The sequence below is a fragment of the Dreissena polymorpha genome, chromosome 4 (assembly GCF_020536995.1).
Source record: "Dreissena polymorpha isolate Duluth1 chromosome 4, UMN_Dpol_1.0, whole genome shotgun sequence".
Taxonomy (NCBI): Eukaryota; Metazoa; Mollusca; class Bivalvia; order Myida; family Dreissenidae; genus Dreissena; species Dreissena polymorpha.
In genome coordinates, this window is record NC_068358.1 from 119,258,960 (window position 1) to 119,274,016 (window position 15,057).

The 15,057-nt window shown below is 38.1% G+C and overlaps 1 protein-coding gene across 1 annotated transcript; it reads right to left on the reverse strand.

The window, feature by feature from the left end:
• Window positions 1-502: 502 nt before the first annotated feature.
• LOC127879570 (putative ATP-dependent DNA helicase Q1) lies at window positions 503-4,715 on the reverse strand. The gene is made up of 4 exons (XM_052426510.1): window positions 4,648-4,715; window positions 3,375-4,265; window positions 2,966-3,107; window positions 503-2,086 (listed from the first exon to the last, which is right to left on the reverse strand). Exons 1-4 carry the CDS (start codon window positions 4,666-4,668, stop codon window positions 1,821-1,823), a joined length of 1,320 nt encoding a protein of 439 aa, XP_052282470.1. The 5' UTR covers window positions 4,669-4,715; the 3' UTR covers window positions 503-1,820.
• Window positions 4,716-15,057: the final 10,342 nt, after the last annotated feature.

Here is a 15,057-nt window from a genome sequence, read left to right on the forward strand (position 1 = left end):
CACAAAGTGTTGTCATCTGTTGAAGATGAAAAGGCAATTATTAAAGACCTGAGAAAAGTGAGGCCATTTCAGCATGTGTGTGGAAGACAAATTGCTTCAATGAAGCACTGTCCCAAAAATCCGGTAAAGAAGATTAACACGGAAGAACTGCACAAATGGATTTCTCAGAACCAAATTAAGTTTTATTATGAAATTGGACGTTAAGCAATATGGTAACATTGTTATGCTTAATAGTTCTGAACTCTTTATTCAAATTACATAGAATGTTTAAATTTTACAAACATTTTATAGACAAGGATTTTTTATTACAGAAACTGTTTCCCATAAGGCCGAAAAAAACAATCTTGTTTCTGGTCACCAGATTGACCCTCTTTTTTCTATTCCCACCCAATCTTTTTGATTGACACTTTCTTTAAATATGTCAAAAGTCAATTATTTATAAATAAGTTCTTTTTAAGGTATATTTGATTTTTTTTTAAGTAAAATAAGCATAGAAGCACAATTAAGAACAGAACAGACCTTTATTAGGTAACTTATACTACATGGTATATCGTTATAATCAAATGTTAATTTATAATCATAAATCACGAAACTCCCGTACCATTCTCACACATTTTCACCCATACGCACTTTCATTACTAACATTTGCATTAAGTCAACATAGAATATATAAATTTTCATCAAACATAAATGATAAAAAAATCAACCTAATCAAATATATTTAAGATATCTAAAATATTCGAGGATAGACTTTCCTAAAAAGATGTGAAAATTCAATTAATCAACAAATCTTATTTTTAATAAAACTATTATTTTTTGCAGAACAGATTAAGCCAAATTTAAGACTTCAATCTTTACAGTGAAGAAAAAAAAGTAAATGATGCAGATAGTGTATATCACGAATCAATACTTAACAATAAATACACACAAAGTGTATATAAAATAATAAATGTACTTAAATGTTTCAAGAAGGTCCTATTCATATAGAACCGGTAAATTACTTTAAAAAATTCATTTACAAGATTTAAGCTTATGCTTTAACAATGAAAAAGTTAAAACAAATATACTATACTCGCTGCTATTTAAACAAAAATTCAAAGACATATTATGCATAAATAACAAGATTTAACTATGTGTTAGCAATGAAATCAATAAAAAAATAACAATCTTATGATTTATAGTTTAAAAAATAAAATGTCACGCTACATGTTAAACAGATAATACTTTGCAATATGAAACAAATAAAAAACATGGTTTAAATTTGATACAAATACTATACTTTTTTGTAACAAAGTCTAAATAAGAATATAACTTTATATGTTGTTAAAAATGGCAATATGAATGTTAAGAATGAGTTGCAGATACACTATTGAACCAAGATTGATTAAAAACATCTACTACTTGTTGCCTAAAAATATGCCCGTACATATTTTGGAAAACTCAACTATCTGCCGAAGAAGTTTAGTGAGCTATTCAAAACTATCCCTCAGTAATTATTTACATTATTAACATTTTTTTTTGTGGAGAGGAAAAACCTTACCTTCCATCCAACAGTTAGGAAAAACACCAGATTTCAAAAGGGCATTAAATAAATTAGGTGAGAGGATAAGATATCAAATGATTCTACAAAATATCTTGTTAAGCAGTACAATCATAAAATACAATTTTATCATCCAAAAATAAAAATAAAAACAGTTGCCAACTAACCAACCCTATTTTAAGGGGATGGTGTAACCAGCAACAGTAATTGTAATAAAAATTATAAAAAATAGTGCTTACGAGTCATGGTGAAGTTTAAGAAAACTAAGCTATGTATGCTTTTAGTTAGCTGACAGTTTACTAAAATCATATTCTATCCCCAGTTCATTATTGCACAAATCACAACAAATTGAAAACTGTTTGACTTCCTGAGTTTCAAAACCAAAATACTGGTTAACTAAACTTCTTCGGCAGATAGTTGAGTTTACACAATAGTCCTTCATTTCTCTGGTCATATGTTCAGATGCAATGTCTGATTTGTTAAAGAAGAGAATGGCCAGGGCATCATCATGGCTTCTTCCTGCTCTGCCGATCTCTTGTATATAAGCTGCAAATATAATGTGTGTATATATTAGTGTTTTTCCCAGGCCCTCTTAGCGTGGCGATGTGCCATGCCGCCCTCCCGGAACGCCACCCTATTCAAAGGCAGAACTCGCCACGCGCCCTTATCGATAAGATCTTTATTGCCTTATGACCTTATTTGTCTTCAACTTAATGATAAATGTTGTAATCACATTATAATTGATAAGTAAAAATAACCTATACAAGTATACCCATAGCCGTTATCATTGATAAGTAATTATATATAACAGTACTTTCATAGCTTAAAAGGAACCACGCGTATCTTTGCCTTTTTTTGCATAAACGGCGCGTTAAAATACCCTTTTTGAATTTACTGCAACATGGCCCTTCGCCCTCCTGGGAAAAACACTATATATGAAGATTTTCAAGATATTCATTGGTTTACAATTGTACATTTTGGTAAAAATATTAGGAAAATTGTTTCTAGTTTTAGGAAAACTTTGTTAAAAGGTAATAAACAGCTCCAGAAAAAATTAGGATTATATGTGACATTATGTGTTATGTTTGAGCTGAGAGCACAGAATAGAACTTAAAACACAAAATAAAATCATATAAGCTTGGGTCAGTACTGAGGTCAGTTTGTTTGCATCAGCAGATCAAAACTTTATTAACTTGTTTGTGCTCAATGCTCAATTCTGTGCTCATTGCTCAAACTTCAAATTGTTTTGTTGACTTTTATATCTAATATTGGAGCTTAATTATGCTAACATTATGACCAATGTTGTTGAATGCTGTGTTCGTTACACTACTTTTGGTATAATACTCAAAGTATTTCAATGTTGATAAATATCTATGAAATAAACTTTTTTGAAATTGTTTACTATCTTTAAATACCTAAACTTACTTTCTAAGGAAGTAGGAGGTCCAGCATGAATCACCCTCTTAACATGCCTCAAATCTGCACCCATGCCTAGAGCCACAGATGCAATTATCAGTCGGATCGTAGACCTTTCAGTCTGTAACGTCTCAACAATATGTTTCTTCAACTGAAAATTATTGAAAAGAAACAACATATAAATACTTTGCATGTTGATGGCTCAAAGATAAAACTAGATCCATTCATAATAAAACATCAACCTTACTAAATAGTTTCTGACAAGTAACAATTAAACTAGTGTCATATTTACTGAAACTACATATTTAAAATATGTAAATTGGGCAATTTAGAAAAACAAAATAATGCAATTTTATACTATGATTGATTTTCATATTACTGACTGTATTTTTGTAAACCTAATAATACAACATCGTACCTTCCCATCAGAGCCTTCCATAGATGAATGGTACATCATGACTCTTGCAGTTTTCTCCGATGGTTTTCCTGAGTAGAATTCATCACCAAGTATTTGCTTTGCAAGTTCATATCCATAACCAATCCAATTAATTGTCTTACAATATACAATAGTTATTTCAAAATTATCAATCTCACTCTTCAGTTGTTGCAAAACCGGTACAAATATATAGTCATATGGTGTAAATGAGGTATTCCCTTTGGAGTTTGGACTAGGACGATTCATAACGACCATCTTAATGTTGTCTTTTGCAGGGCTAGCACTTACAACTTCATAGTTAGTCAAATGCAGACATTTTGCAATTTCAGTTTGACCTGCTTTTGTTATTGTTGCTGACAAAGCAAGAATTGGGCAACTTACAAGAGACTTCAGTTGGTATATTCTTTTAAAGTCCTTCCTAAATTCTCCGCCCCATTCAATAACACAATGAGCCTCGTCGATTACAAGAAACTTGTTATAATCTTGAAATTTAACAGAGCGAAATAGTTTGTTCACTTCAAGAGAGTTTAAAACAGTCTCTGGATGAAAGAAAAAATATTTGGTAATTGATAAGTCAACAGTGTCTATACTCATAGACATAGAAAAAGATTGTCCATAGAGTTTCAGTATTTGCTGTTCTATTATGGCATTTAAAGGCACAATAACAATCACAATACATTTTGGAACAATAAAAGGTAAAATTTCGTAAATTAATGATTTGCCATAACCAGTGGGTAGAGCACAGATGCAGTCTTTTTTTGATAATAATGTTTGTACTGCTTTAAACTGTAGTGGTTTGAGCTCTGATATATTAGTTTGGAATTCTGAACAATATTTCTGCAAAGCATCTGTAATTGACTGGCTGTTTATAACCTGAAAAAAAGAAGAAAGAAGTGTAGTGTCAGGGCTAGTCTAAATAGTAAATTATTAGACCTTTGTTACACAGGATTATTATCCCACCATGGAAAATTACAAGCATCTCGATTTAAGCTCAGTCGGTAGTCATAATAGAATAATGATGATCACAGGTTTTAGTCCCGCACATGTCATTTTCTTCCTCTTGTGTATTATCCGAAATTACATTTTCCATTAATTTATCCGAAAACTATTCAACTTATGAAGAATGAAATATCTCATACAAAATCAATCGTTCCGTGAAAATGATTCATACCATTGAAATAATTAATTATAATACTGATAGGGAAATAAATACTTTCAAAACGAACCACCTTTTAATATTTGCTATTTAACTTACTATTTCCATCGCGTCCGCCATTACTTCGTCTGTGCCTGACTCTTTGTATACAAAGGGGCAGGTAATCCAGACTAACACGTTCATACCTTAAATAAACACTTAACTAAATTAAATGCAATATTTTTCATTTGATTTTTTGCATCAATCTTAGATTCGTGTGAGCCTTTGTATTCCGGTGTTGAATAGCCCCTTTGTTCTGCATAAACCGATTATCTCGGCTTGATCAGATTTTGTCCAGATTAAACTACGGAGCTCATCTAGTCAGTGACTTAACTAACAACATGGTGTTATAAACCACACTGGGTGGCAGATGACAGTGCCATTAAACATGATTGATGATGTCACCATGTTTTCTCTTTCTGTCATTTGGTTGAATAATTAACGCCGACATGCATACTTAACAGTTGCTTAAATTAAATATGTTACATATTGTACAAATTTAAAGTCATGTCCAATATAGATTATCAAAAATTGTACACCGTAAAGATACTAGCCCGATTAATTTATAAAAAAAAGTATTTAATAATGATAAAATTTACGTAAAATACAAACTTACTTGTAACGTATTAGGCGTGTATCGGTTAATTAAAACGACGTCATTCCGTATTAAGATTTAATGTTACGGCAATAAACGAACTTAACTGGTCCCCCGTTGAATATAACCGTTGACTTCGTTGACTATAATATACAACAGGTACAGGCTAATGTATCGGCGATTTTAATTGGATAACGCGAAGACCAATCGGTAGCGCCGTTCGTGACGTGACGTTACAATGTTATGGTTCGCGCGCTGCATTCCCCGGATTATTTTTTTAATCTCTCTGTCATTCCGTTGATAACTAGATCAAATACAAAAATTCACATGCTCACAAATCAAGAATTCCACTTTTAAGTAACGCGAGGATATTATGTATCATGTAGTACTCAAGTTGCATATGTATTATGAATGTTATTTGACTAGAACGAGCTTTCATTCTTACCTGTCAGCTGTCAAAAAGTTCGGGAAAATAAACCGGAAATGGTACACGGATTATTTCCCCTGATATGTTTCTAAAAATAACCGATCCAATTTTGGACCGGTAAAATTAGCTTGTACCGATCCCTATATAGAGAGTAGCGAAAGATAAGGGGAGGTAACCAATCTATAAACGAACGACATAAAAACAAGAAATTACGTTTGACAGCAATTCTTTTCAGCTCAATTCAACAGTGAAAAATGCCCATAATATCACTTTAAGTAAATTTACAATCATTAGGACTGTGTACATCTTTCAGCTGTCACACATGCAGGAGGTGTGAAATGCCATTTGAGTAACTGATAACTTAGAGGTTGGCGGTTTTTTATTTATTAGATCTATTTATTTTTTTCAATTTGATTTATTAACAAAAGTAAAAGCGATAGACAATTAGTAAGTAAGTCACGTTTATTAAACAAATCACGGGTCATAATGAATGGCATGTAAATTACAATGTAAATGGATAATGTACCAACATAAAAGAAATACTTTAAATGAGATCAGTATAAAGTAAATAAAGCTTGACTTTGATTTTTATAACACAACTAAGAAAGTCGTGTACCAGAATTCCCTACTTATTTTACAGCTTCAGGTTATTATTATAAATTGACATAGTAGAAATATATAATGTACGAAGATGAATGAACCCTAAAAAAACGACAATATTAATTACATCAACATCTACAATGGTACTCCCATTATTACATAATAAACTTATATCTGGTGTCTCAATGAGAAAGTTATGAATGTCGCCGTACTCGAACATCGGCCATTTAGTCGGGTCATTTTTCCAACATCCAGCATGCAATTTGTACGGACATTAATTTAGTTAAATTAGTTTTATTTTCTGGTCATATCGGGCTTTCGAAGTGCAATCAAACCCTTCATAATAGTCAAAAGACATTTTAAACACCAATTACAGCACATTTAATTAACTATCAACTTCCAAATAGGAATGCAATTGGCGAAATATCAGCAGAGGTAGCTCAATCAGCGTAGTTAATCGACCGTATCTACGGCATTAATTGTTTTCACCGTCGCCAAGGTACTGCCCCTTTTGTGACGTCAGCGCGATAACAAGAATACCGGTGTCGCGTCAGAATTGCAAGACCGTGAGAAAGTTAAGATTTACAGGAAAACAACAGGTTTTGCGCATGCGCAGTGCGATGTAAACATGCTCGTGAGGAACGCAAGACCGTATCCTTGTATTGTATCAATGATTTTTACCCTATTTTCATGATTATTGCAAATGGCAAATGATTTAGATGCTGAAAGTCTACTCAAAAACCCCGAACAATATTGTCATGATTTTTGCTCGTTAGTTTTCTTATTGCGTGAACACAAAAACAATATTGTTATTATAACGTTAGCAGATTAATTCGGCCCCAAGCAATTTCGGCTATTTAGTTGGGGATATAATCTGGGTCGTTTATTATCAAAGCGTCGTTTTACTTGGTGTTCCAAGATGTTCACATGCAGGCGTGTTGTTTTTTTTGCAAATGGTCAGACAGAACGTGTGCAAAGAATGCGTCAACATTCACTATGTTGTGTTTTTAATCCTGTTAGCTTTCGGTTCGTTTACAACAACAACAGTAATTACTTGCAACGGCACTAAATAAGATACTCACGTTGGCATCAACTGGAATGCTCGTCAGGATGGCACCAATCGTCCTCGTCGTCTTCGAGGGAACTCGTCGGCTCGTCTCGTCGGTTGCACGTCACAGAATGGAACCTATACCGTCTGGGAATGGCTCTCCAGAGAAATACGTATTATTGAAACGGTCACAGGCTAACATAAGCAGTCACAGGCTCACAATTACTCCTAGCAATACTCGGCTATGGAAAACACGTCCACTCGCATCAATCACCCGTGCACAAAAAAACGTATTATCTCGTGCTACCCAGCATGCACTATACCGATTTGTCGCTGGTTCCCAATCACGAGGTATGTGCGCATTTTGTAGACCGGGCACCGGTACAACACTCCTCCCACTTTTCTCCTTTTGGGACGACGCCACACAGCGAAGGAATCGTACCGGCGAAACCGATGAAGTAATAGTGCCCCTTGCGTAAGCACCTTGACCTAACACCTCAAAGTTAGGTCTGCATGCCGGCCGACTTTCGTCCGACCTCTCTGTTTGCGCAACGCCTGCAATGTACCACAACTAAAGTTTATTTATCTCCATTAAATGTCAGTAACCCACTTTTAATTATCTTAGAATCATATGACTGAATGCAAATGAGCTTGCTTACAGAATGCAAAGTTATTTATATGAACTTATATGCCCTAACAAAAAAAAGTCATTTTCCAAACAAGGTCCTGTAACTCCTGCCCTTTTCTTGTCCACACAATCAATGGACAGGAGTACCCGCCTTACAACATATTTACACCAACTGTAACAATAAAATAAATGCCAATAAATACATCCGCCTTGCAGCACACATGAAAAGGCCCTCGCCCCAACATGGAACTGCATAATCTACAATAAAAATCCTGCTTGTTATTTAATAAAATCACAAGAAGTGTAACAAAGGGACTACAAATGCGTTATAATACATATATAAGTGGCAAAAAGGTTAAAAGTATAAGAATAAAAATAATCTTATTTTTGTCCAAGTATAATACCTATAATTGCTTTTAATCATAATGTTACAAATTCACTTCATTGACATCTGGAGGGAAAGACAACTAAAAACTATTGAACCCACTACATTCCTCCCACTTTTCTCCTCTTGGGCCGCCGCCGTACGGTCGCACCCAAGGCAGAGGAGACAGAGACTCAAATGGGACCATGATATCCCTACCGCAGGCACAGGAGTGCCTTTGCCTAACGGGGTACATACAGACCGCTGCATTCTAGCGGTTAGTGACCAATATGTTTCTTGCATATTTTAAGTTCCATCACATTAGTTAATAAAAATATTACAGTCACTGATGTATTAGAACGTGGATATCACACTGAGAAATAATATCTTTTCAGAAATAAAAAACGAAATAAAGTGTACCGGTACATGCACCGGGAAACACTACCGGCCATTCAGAAAATCAAATTGATGCAAAGTGACAGGTGCCGTCAAGCATGGTCACATAAAAAATTCAAAAGACCTGCAAATATTGTTTAAAAGAAAAACTCCGGAAAATACCACTTCCGGCCATTCAAAAAAAAACAACAAAAAAAAACAGTATGGAGTGCGACAAAATTCTACGACATTGCTCAGCATTTGTTGGTAGAAAAGAAGTTCATTTATAGAATTTACTGAAATAAATGACATGATACAGAAATTACGAAGTGATTGAAGTAATATTGATTCATTAATCTTAACATGGAAGGATAAAAGGTGCGGAGGTGCCAAGACTGGGATATTGCAGGGAAAACCGGGTTACTATTCACCATCTACGTAGTTACCACACCCGATGGTGCGGTGTGACAGCGGTCGTCCGACAATGTCACATCCGACCATAAGGAAAAAACCAGACTTCACAGGAAATAAACAAACACATCCGTGACTGTGCAAAGCACTTCTAAGCGCGGTAATACAAAAATTACAGGAAGTTAAGCGCGGACGGCACAAGATAATCTGGGACGACACTTTATGTTTATTCATTAAACCCCTTTTTCGCAGAGCACTGCTAAGTCAGATTTATTTCAATTTTATAGTTCCAACAATATTGCGATAAAAGCCTTGGCTTAAACTGAGACAATAGGACATATATCTATTCAAAACAATCTAATCAACTTACTCCAAATGTTTAATAGAAATCCTACTTTTGTTATTCTACCTACACCGTAATAAATTATCAACACCGCAAATCAGATAGAGTTTCCAGTAGAAAAACACCTGAGTATTAAGGAGGATCATAAAAATAAGGTGACCATACTGCTGTTAGTATTATGTGACTGCAACTTTACTGTAATTGTTTAAATTGGGGGAATATTGTATTTTTAATTGTTTTCCTAGTTTACAAACAATTAACCTCGCTATTTACAATTTTAGGCGGTACATATTTTGGAAATTAGACACTCTGGTGGTCGCCAACCTAATTTCCAACGCTGGGACCGCTCCCAGCGGCGAGAACTAGAGGGTCGCCACCCTTTGGAACCGCGCTTGAAAAGTCTTCGAGATCCATCCTCCCAACGTTTAGGGGCAAACCTAGCCGTTCTTCGCGCTCCTGTCCCCAAGGAGTTACCTGGGGCGACTCCGTAACCGCATGCACCGCTCTGGCGGTTTACCGAGAGGACGCCACAACTGGAAGACTTCCTCTGGTTGTTACCAGGGAGGTTCCGGTAACTGGACATCTCACGGCTGTTTGCCGCGGTGCTGTCGACCGGATCCATGTGTCCGGCGGTCGGGATGACCTCATCACTAGTGTCCATTTTGGACATTTCGCTGACTACATGTTCAGCAGCCGTTCTATGGGCTACTGCGGCCGCATCATAGTCAGAATTACGGCTGTCCACATACTTTTGTGTTTTCAAGACAAGCACGCTGGAAATGTCCCAAACGACCACAATTAAGACACGATATGTCCCGCCTCGCAATGCCATGACCCTCGCCCCAATTGGAACCAAACCTACCTCGCTTGGATCCCTCGGGGCGGTAATTTGAATTTTGGTACCCACTATGGTACCGATTGCATCGCCTGCTCCCGGAACTCCCATCATAAGCATTTGGGCCGGATCCCCTTTCATGGCTGGGCAAGGACATGGCATGGAAATGTCCCCAGTTGGAACCATATCTGCCTCGCTTGGAGGGTGGGGATGGGCATTCCCGCTGAAAATGGCATAAGCCCCTACATCTAAAACACATCAAGTCTTGCCTACCACCTCCGCGTCTTCCGGGTCCTGGTGGAGGCGCATAGCCAGGGCGACTGCCCCTGTTTGCTACAGGCTGGTCAGCGTATCTACCTCGGTTAGCACCATAACCTCCGCGCTGTGCATCCACTGGGTTCGCATTGCGATTACTGTAGCGATTGTACTGGTTCGGGTAACTAGGTGGACCGCCGGCACCCCTTCCCTCGGCGTACCCGTACCTACCCTGGTGTTGGCCATTAAATCCCCGGTTAGGGACGTTCCCTTGATAGGGAGAATCATTATAACCTCCTTTACGGGGCGGCTGACCCAGTTGTTGGGATCTGGGATCAACGCCCGAATTTCCCCCGGCCCCGGACAAATGCCCAATAGCGCCCTCTAGGCGCTCTACTGCTTGAACCAACCTACCAACAGTGGACCCATCCACTGAAACTGGGTTTGGCTCTGTATTTACGGCGTGCACCCGCTTTGAATCTTCTGGTTTTACCTTAGCACCATCCCTAGGAAGAGAGGCACATGCTGCGAAGACATAACTGTGCATTTTAATTTTGTTCATGGCGTCCCCCATTGAGGTGGGTACTTGGAGGCTCACATGTTTGCCTGCCTCCTTATTGCTCAGGCCTTTGCAAAACTTTGCCACCGCCTGTTCGGTAGCATATTTGGAGGGCAAGTCCCTAAAGACTTTAGTTGCCAGCGTAAGCACACGGTCCGACCAATCTTCCAGGGACTCACCTGATGCCTGGTGGGCAACCTGGAAACGGCCCTGAGCCGTGGCGGGGAGTTCTTTTGCCTCCAAAATGCTCCTCCAACCGCTGCATAAGATCAGCGTACGGTATTTTAGCATTTCCTTCAGTTAACACCGCATAAAAATCCGAAGCCTTACCTATTAGACACCAGGCCAGGCACTCTGCGCTTTCCTCATCTGACCATTTGTTCAACTTGGCGTACCCTACAAACTTACTACGGAAGACTGGCCAGTTGCTGCGGCCGTCAAATTGCAAGGCTTTGGGCAGCTTGGTGAGTACATCCCTCTTTAAAGGGGTAAAAAGGTTTGGTGTGGTAGGTGGAAGTGGGACGGAAATAGGAGCGTTATTTGTTACAGGTATTACTGCTGGGACAGTAGGAACATTTTGACCTGGAGGGTTACTTGTGATGGTCATTACTGCTGGGACAGTAGGAATAATTGAAGCTGGAGGATTACTTGTGGTTGGGGGGTTGTTTGTAGCTGGAGGGTTGTTTGTTGCTGAAGGGTTGTTTGTTACTAGGCCAGACACCACAGGGGGATTGTTTGGGACAAGGTTTGTGGCTGGAGTACTTGTCACCGGAGGACTTGGGAGAGCTCGTGCAGCGTTTAAAAGTGACAATTGATGTAATAAGGCCTCATTGTCGTCACTTAACATCCCCAAGTGCAGGCGGGGACGATTTATTGGGGAACGTCTCTGTCTTGAGCGTCGTCACTGGACTGCGCCACCTTAGCACAGGTTCCTTATCTGGTCGTCCCGAGGGCAAAATTAATTCCCTAGATATCCTTGGGGTCTGGGACAATGTCACATAGGACTCTGGCCGGGGCAAGTTTTTTGCCTCTTGGGGATCTTGCCCATAGTTCAATGAACGGGATGAAGTGGTATGTGACCTAAAACGTTCGTAACTAGCAGTTATATCAGTCTCAAGAGCTGAAATTTGGGCTCTAAGTTGGGCCTTCACGCGACTTACCGGCTTCTCCAACACAGGCATATTTGCTCGCCTTCCGTGTGGGTACATGGGACTACTTGCGGTTGACCGCCTATCCCAAACATTCTCCGCTCCGTCCCCATACCACAGGGTTTCTCTAAATAATGCGGGGTTAGTGCTAAAATCCAACTCGGTCATGTCACCCAAGGTCAGCGGCCGCCCTATAATTGTTCCTAAGGTATCTGGGAACAAATTTCCCGTATTTTCCCGTATCACAACAATGGACTCTGCCAGTTGTCTGCCCACCCCCAGAATATTGCATAATCTAGTGGGAGTGTCGAATTTCACGCGCACTTTCCTGTGGGCTACCGGTGACAATGGTGGGGTATATCCACTTCTCATATCCATTTCAAATTTAGAAATTTAAAAGTAAATATGAAATTTTTTAATTAATAAACAACCTAAAATAAATGGGCCGAGAAATTCTGAAATAAAAACTTTTGTATCTACTGGTAGACAATTAAAATTTAATTGCCCAACAATAACCAATTAACAAAATCGCTATCACTGTTGTTGCTATCAATAATCAATAAAAACAAAAAATAAAAATCACGCCGCTTTGACTGGACAACATAAGAAATAACACTGCTATAAATAGCAATTGACCAATCAAGTGCATAAACTGCAATGCACTCAATTCGCATTCTATACATAAATGGTGACGTCACTACGTTATTGTCAGTAAGACCGGTGTGACACAATGCTCAATTCGCGCCAAATCGGAGGGGGTATTCACGTGATAGTCAAGATGGCGACGTCCATGCCGAGACAATTATTTTTCGCCGTTTTATACCCTTTATTGCTTGTGCTTATTTTTTTAATGACGCTCACTTTCCAGCCATTTTAGTATAAATGTGATTAGCGTTTATTTCGTATTTAAATTCGCTTTATATCTCGACTTTACTCGCCGCAAATTTTCTAAGTGGAGCCCTAATTAGGTCATCCCGCTAAGAAATTTTACACCGAGTAAAGTCTAGATATATAGCGAATATAATCATGAAATAAACGCCAGTATCTTTCTTGCTAATATGGCTGGAAAGTGGGCGGAATTTAAAAACTTAATACAAGTAATAAAGGGTATAAAACGGCGACAAATACCTGCCTCGGCATGGACGTCGCCATCTTGATAATCACGTGTTTACCCCCTCTGCAAATATGACGGGAAAATTGCCCAGCAATAAGACCACGTAGCCGTTTGTTGATTGTACAATTAATGAAACTGTTACAAACTGCACTGGACAATCACGTTTTTTAACAAATTTTGTGGCGAATGCAAACAATGTAAGAAAGACTATAAACGATATCTGTTTTTTTTACACACGTCTAAAAATAGACTGCTCTACCTGAGCAGACGACCAGCATAGACCACTGAATATTGACATTGTACTTAAACAACAAACAAGACCCAACAATTCTTAAATGATAACTTGTGCTACAATGGTAAGGACAATAAAAAAGTTTTTCAAAAGAAACAATAAACTTCCTACCAAATGCCTATCTTCCACGTGAACTTAAGCCCTCAATTGTGGTGACAACAACAAAGATGGCCGACACGGACGAGTTAACACGTGGCCGGGAAATTCAAATAATATTTCAAATGGGGTATGGCGTTAAAGTATTCCTTCGTTGCGTGGCTGGTTCAATCCAATTACAAAATTGTTAAACTACAATATGTGGTCCAACACGTGGTTTACCAAAAGACAAAACCTGGAAACAAAAACACACGAGACACTAAATCCTGCCGACAACGCCAATGTTGTGTTTTTAATCCGGTTAGCTTTCGGTTCGTTTACAACAACAACGGTAATTACTTGCAACGGCACTTAATAAGATACTCACGTTGGCATCAACTGGAATGCTCGTCAGGATGGCACCAATCGTCCTCGTCGTCTTCGAGGGAACTCGTCGGCTCGTCTCGTCGGTTGCACGTCACAGAATGGAACCTATACCTTCTGGGAATGGCTCTCCAGAGAAATACGTATTATTGAAACGGTCACAGGCTAACATAAGCAGTCACAGGCTCACAATTACTCCTAGCAATACTCAGCTATGGAAAATACGTCCACTCGCATCAATCACCCGTGCACAAAAAAAACGTATTATATCGTGCTACCCAGCATGCACTATACCGATTTGTCGCTGGTTCCCAATCACGAGGTATGTGCGCACTTTGTAGACCGGGCACCGGCACAACAACTACTAGGGTTGCTTAAAAACATACAGTACACATATTTTTAAAAATCAATGTGATACAGACTCCCAGTATAGTCGCAGTGTGCCAATTAATGGGAAAAAAGAAAGATTCAAATACTTTAGGCATAGGCAGACATATGATCATGGGAACAGTATGTTCAACGCATAGTTCTTCTTGAATGCTCTGAGCTTTTATGAGTACATACGTACAGACCCGGAGGGTCAATAGCTGGGAGTTGGATTATTGCAACTAGTTCAACGCACTGACATATGTGATCCAGTGTGGTCAGTTTCCAACAAGTGCCAGCCAGAAAACTGGGCCTTCCCAAAGTAAGTAGTTGCTGGCCTTTTTTCCATTGCGTATTTGACAGTGAAAAAATCAATAATTTATAAATGTATTTAAGAAATTTAAAACAAATTATGCTGCAGTAAAGGACTAGGTATATGCAAATCTTTCATAAAAGATGAAAATGTATTGCCCAATCATTCTAAAAAATTAAAACCTTATATTATTTTTTTGTTGCAGTTGTTTTGTGTGTTTTTGTAATAAATGGTTATCCAAGGAATGGTAGAAAGTATGTCAAAATTCTTTCATCAGGGATAAAACTTTCTAAATACTGATAATAATAAATTATGATAAATGATTGTTAGTATGGTTA

Bases quoted from the DNA above. Each gene is read 5' to 3' on its own strand.
- LOC127879570 (XM_052426510.1), bottom strand. From the start codon at position 4,668: ATGGCGGACGCGATGGAAATA. The intron at 4,266-4,647 runs GTAAGTTAAATA...TCTTTTTTTCAG, and splicing joins TGGCGGACGCGATGGAAATA to GTTATAAACAGCCAGTCAAT. The intron at 3,108-3,374 runs GTACGATGTTGT...AATAATTTTCAG, and splicing joins TGGAAGGCTCTGATGGGAAG to TTGAAGAAACATATTGTTGA.